At 60.3% G+C, this 5408-nt stretch overlaps 1 protein-coding gene across 1 annotated transcript in view; it reads left to right on the forward strand.

The window, feature by feature from the left end:
• Positions 1–4847: 4847 nt before the first annotated feature.
• LOC119353708 (transcription termination factor MTERF4, chloroplastic-like) overlaps positions 4848–5408 on the forward strand; it is a 98510-nt gene continuing 97949 nt past the window's right edge. The window contains exon 1 of the mRNA XM_037620363.1: positions 4848–4928. Coding sequence (XP_037476260.1) covers positions 4848–4928 — 81 coding nt within the window. The remainder of the gene's footprint in view (positions 4929–5408) is intronic.

Raw genomic sequence — 5408 nt, forward strand, 5'->3', positions numbered from 1 at the left:
ACTCCTAGAGGGAGTAGGACTCCTCCTGGCGCGCCCCAAGGCTGGCCGCACCTCTCCCCCTTGCTCCTTTATATACAGGGGCAGGGGGCACCTCTAGACACACAATTGATCCCTGTGATCGTTCCATAGCCGTGTGCGGTGCCCCCTGCCACCATATTCCACCTCGATCATATTGTAGCGGTGCTTAGGCGAAGCCCTGGAACGGTAGAACATCAAGATCGTCACCACGCCGTCGTGCTGACAGAACTCTTCCCCATCGCTTTGCTGGATCGGAGCCCGGGGATCGTCATCGAGCTGTACGTGTGCTAAGAACTCAGAGTTGCCGGAGTAACGGTGCTTGGATCGGTCGGATCGGGAAAACGTACGACTACTTCCTCTATGTTGTGTGATCGCTTCCGCAGTCGGTCTGCGTTGGTACGTAGACAACACTCTCCCCTGTCGTTGCTGTGCATCACCATGATCTTGCGTGTGCATAGGAAAATTTTGAAATTATTACGTTCCCCAACAGCACCTCCGTGGCAACATGCAGCTCCCAGGCCAACTCCTCAAGCGCATGCGTGGCGGCATGCAGATCTTCGTGAAGGCTCCACCACCACGCCAACTCAGCTGCCTGCCTGCCTACATGGCACCGCACGCATCCCTGGCCGAGGCGCGTGTCGAAGCAAGGAGGAGCGGCGACGGACGGGACGGGCCTCGCCCCCGTCCCCGATAAAGCAAGAGGACACCTAAGCGATGCATTAAATGCACCTTGTCCTGTAATACGAGGGATAACCTCGTGCCAGTGTAGACCTTTCCACCTCCTATGTGCCACTGTGGCAGCCCCTTTTTCCTATAAAAGGAGGCCCGAGGCGACGAGGAGGGGGATTCGGCTCTTTCGAACCACATGCTGACCACAGCTAGTTCTAGAGCTCAAGAACTCTTAGAAATACACCCACCAAAGCAGGACTAGGGTTTTATGCATCCCCGCGCCCCGAACCTGGTTAAACAATCCTTGTGCTGTCTACTAGCCCTCCTCTCCTTGCAACCCTGCGCCCCGACAACCATAGTAGGGATTCTTGTGATCCCATAGGTGTCGTTCCACACCGACATCTTTGGTGTGCCAGGTAGGGGACCCTATTGTGAGAATCTGGTCTGATAGTTAGCCTAGCAGTTCTTCATCGCTTTTGATTTCTGAGAAGAAGGCGGCTGGAGGAACGACGCCGTCTCGGTGACAGAATAGCTAAGTCATTCAGAGCCTTGGATTATTTCTTCTTACACTTAAGGTTATCGTCCTCGGAGATCTGGCCTATGTATGGGAAACCTGCACGCAAGGGGGCCCCCGCGATTGGCAATGCCTTTGTTCTGTTTCGAGTCCGCTCAATAGCTCAAAGCTGTCGCGTCGAGAGTGGCGGGGTAGCCTTCCGCACCTGGCAACGCTCCTGACTCTGACTCGAGTCAAACTCGATAGTTCGGGCGGCCACGCTAAGGGTGGTAAGGTGGTTTGCCCGGCAGCAAGCACACCCGGCAGGCCAATGGGGATCCGTCCCCACGACGCCGCCCTGGGTTTACGCGTCGGCAAGCCTACCTAGTTACATAGGGTGGACATACAAGGAAAAAACTAACAGGAAAATAACATGCATGATACTAAAAAGTGCTGCAGAGTTATGTTACATCAAATTGTTGCTGCGGTTCTAACTAGAGATAGCAATTGTCTTGGTTGTGAACCTGCAGTGGCGATAAAAAAACGGGATGCCTAATCCTGGCGCTGGCCCTCAACCCTCTGAATTCCGCTGACTCGGCTGATGATGGGCTTGACGCGCTCCCTGAGCGGCACAAGGTCGGTTACCTCCGGCAAGCTCTCCTGCGCGGCGTCGAAGTCGAGGTCGGGGTACCAGTGCGCCACCTTGGTGAGAACCTTGGTCATGGCACCCTCGCAAAACCTCCGGGACTCATCGGCCAGTGAGGCCGCCTGGTTGGCGTGGAGCCGCTCCAGAGCGTCGACGACCTTCTCGAAGAACATGGTCAGGCTGCAATTGGCGCTCACGCCCCGCTCCGGGACATACCTCACGTCCGGCATCCCCATGATGGCCAGCTGCACGACGGCCTGGTTGGTGACGGTGGCAAGGCAATCAAGCCAACGGTTCTCGCCCTCCACATGGTCCGCGAAGTTGAGGCCCTCGTTCTTCCGCAACAGCTTCTCGGCCTCCAGCTCCTTGGCCAGGGTCCCCTCTCGGGTTGTGGCCTCTGACAGCACCTTCTCGAGACCCTCCAGTTTCAGCTTGAGGTCTATGATAGAGTTGTTGGCCTCGGAAAGCTCCCCAGCCTTGCTGACGGCCGTGCCCTGCGCCTCTATCAGGGCACTGTTGAGCGTGTCCTTCTCTTGGGACAGCTTCAGGGCATGCTCCTTCAGCCTGTCGCGCTCTGCCTCCAGCTCCTCCACCTTGCCGGCATGAACCTGGGCCTGGGCATTGAGTGCCTCCTTGTGCCTCTGCTCCAGCTCGCTGGTCCGCTGCAAGACAAGCTTCTCCACCTCTGTATCCTTGCCGCGAAGCATGGCGGCAAGCTTCTCCTCGCGCGCAGCGAGATCCTCCTCCTGGGAGTTCAGCGCGGCCTCACGCTGGGTCTGAGCAGCTTCGGCGGCCTCGGCCAAGTTCTTCGCTGCCTCCTGAGCTTTCTCGACGTCAGCGAGCTTCATGGTGAGCTCCACGTCGCGCTTGGCCTGCTCACCCTGGGCCGCCATGAGATCCTTGTGGGCCTTGCGGAACCAGTCCTGCGCCTCGGCAACGCACTTCTGGAGGTCTGCCTCTGCCTTCTCCACCATCACCGTCCGGGACTTAGCCTTGCCAAGGCGGGTGCGATGGAGCGCCTGGAGCTTCCAGAAGCTGGCGCCCATGGCGTGGAGGAGCCGCTCTTCCTGCAAGCCGTCGCCGGCAACAATCGGCTCGTCGACGACATCAAACCCGGCAGCGGCAAGCACCTCATCATCGAACACCTCTCCCTCAATGGATGTCCTGGTGCTCGACGCGTCTGGAAGGTGGACGAACAAATCGTCACTCACCCTCAAGTACTTGCCGGAGCTGGAAGCAGCAGAGAGGAAGGCTGGTTACCAGCCTCCTCCTCCTACTCCTCCTCGGCAACGGTCCCGCCGGCTTCTCCGACGGGCCCCTTGCCGGCCTCCTAAGCGGAAGCCTTGTCGGCCTCCCCGGTGGGCCTCTCAGCGGCGTCCTCGGCAGCGTCTTTGGCGGCCTCCTCGGCGGCGATCCTCCCGGCGTCCACCTCGACGGACTTGGCGACGCCCTCAGTGACGGCGTCCACATCCTTTGGCTTCACCGAGGAGGAATCTGGCACCGAAGAAGGGGTGATGCAAGGCCAGGACCAGGAGCAAAAAAAAGGGGGAAGCAGGGACGAACGGCAAACGACTTACCTGTGCCAGTACCTGGCTGGGAAACGAAAGCCCCCTCCCCGCCAACATTTGGCGTCGAGGCAAAGCCGTCGGCGCCCAAGTTCTCCTCCTCCTCCATGTGCATGGGCCCGGTGCCTGGTGCCCTTGCCGGCGACGCCCCCCGAGGTGGCGTGGTTGATGGGGGCGGCATGTTGGGAGTAGCCCTCTGTGGCTCCTCCTCCTGCTGCTCTCCTCCTGCGTACCTGACAAGGTCAACACCAAGGTGTTGTGCCCCTGACACATGTCGACGGGAGAAGAGTGATGAACTTACACTGGGGGCTCTGCCGGGGGCTGCTGTCCGGGCTGCTCAACACGACCAATGGCGCCCCCGAAGTACCAGCCGGGGGCTGGCCACCCGCCGAGACCTTGGCCCTCTTCGATCTCTAGGCCAGCGTGTCCCCGTCCCTGCAAAGATGAAAACAAGTCAAAACAAGCAACGCAGATTGAGGAGGCAGAGATAACAAAAAGGAACCAGATACTTACTCGCCGTCCGCCTCCTCCTCTGCTGTCTTCCTCTTCCTCCTCGGGCTGAGGGATCCATAATCAAAAGTAAACTCCATATCAAAATTCACCGGAGGAGGAGAAGGAGGTGGTGTCTGGGCACGCGCGGACGAAGAAGGGGCGGCTGTCTTCTTCTTCGCCACGGCCCTCGTATGGCGCCCGGGCTCCTCCAAGGTCAGCTGTGACCGCGCAGCCCTGCCGGGCCGGACCGGCTCGCCGGAACTGGCCCGCCGTAGGACTCGCCCCCTCCCCGTAGGTGGCGTCGGCTCTACGATCTCGGACTCCTCCGACAACAACCCACCGGTCACATCTTCAACTAAAGGAGCCTCGGTGCCGGCGCTGCTAGCTCCCGCGATAGCCATCGCCCACCGGGCGAGCTCCTCTTCCTCCGCGGCCGTCGCGGCCTTGCCCTCCACTCTGCCGATGTTGCCGCCTCCCTGGAAAGTTGTGCCTCCCTCTCCCGGGTGGCGATGTAGTCCAGCTCCGCCTGGGAGGTGTCCTAGACAAGCAGCCGCTTGGCGTCGGTGTTGACATACACCTTGTGCAGGGTGTCAAAGAACTGATGCACTTCGGCGTCCTCCGGCTCCTTCCAGCTCGGGACGGGTCCGTGCGTGTTGCATTCTGGCATCATGGCGATGATCTCAGACCGACGCGAGTTGTTGCACAACGGGACCACCCCCGTCGGTAGCTTGAACAGAGGCCCCTTGAGGACCTTGCCGGCCTTCGCGGCGGCCCTCGCAACCTTGCCAGTCCGTTCGACGGCGCCGTCGCGGCCCACGTCAAGCCGGAAGATCCGCTGGCAGAAATGGGCATGCGCCATCACTATGAAGTTGTGGTCGAGGCTAGGGCGGAGCCGCATGATGTCGGCGGGGTTCGTGAAGAGCCAGGCCGGCCTCCCCTTGTTATGCAGAGGAGCGATCCGGCGATGGATGAAGTCCGCCCTGATCATCTCAAGGGCGAGCCCGGCCTGGGTAAGCCGGAGAATCCTGGTGGTGGCGACCGTGAGGTTTCCGTCGTCGGTGTCGACGTCACTCCAATCGCTTCCGCGAACCGGCGGCGCCCGGCGAACTCCGCAGAATGCCGGAGGGTCCTTCTCTTCAATCCAGCACCACCGGCCCCGCCATTCTTCCCACCTCTCCTTCAAGGCGCCGTCCGGGTACGCTCCCTTGGATTTTGGGATCCAGGCGATGCACCCCGAGATGGCACCTCCCGTTTGGATCTGAGGGAGGAAGTAATGGCGGAAGAGCGCCGTGTTGGGGTGCACCCCGGCAAAGCCTTCGCAGAGGTGCGCGAAAAGGGCCATGCACAACACCGCATTCGGAGTAAAATCCAGGAGCTGGAAGCCGAAGGTGTGCATGATGTCGCTGAAGAAATTGGAGAAGGGAGGACAGAGCCCACAAAAAAAATAATCAACAAAGAAGGGGTACCGATTTGGGGTAGCCTCGGCGCAGTTGGTGGGGATGACGCGCGTGGCCGGCTGCCCCGA

The sequence above is a fragment of the Triticum dicoccoides genome, chromosome 1A (assembly GCF_002162155.2).
Source record: "Triticum dicoccoides isolate Atlit2015 ecotype Zavitan chromosome 1A, WEW_v2.0, whole genome shotgun sequence".
Taxonomy (NCBI): domain Eukaryota; kingdom Viridiplantae; phylum Streptophyta; class Magnoliopsida; order Poales; family Poaceae; genus Triticum; species Triticum dicoccoides.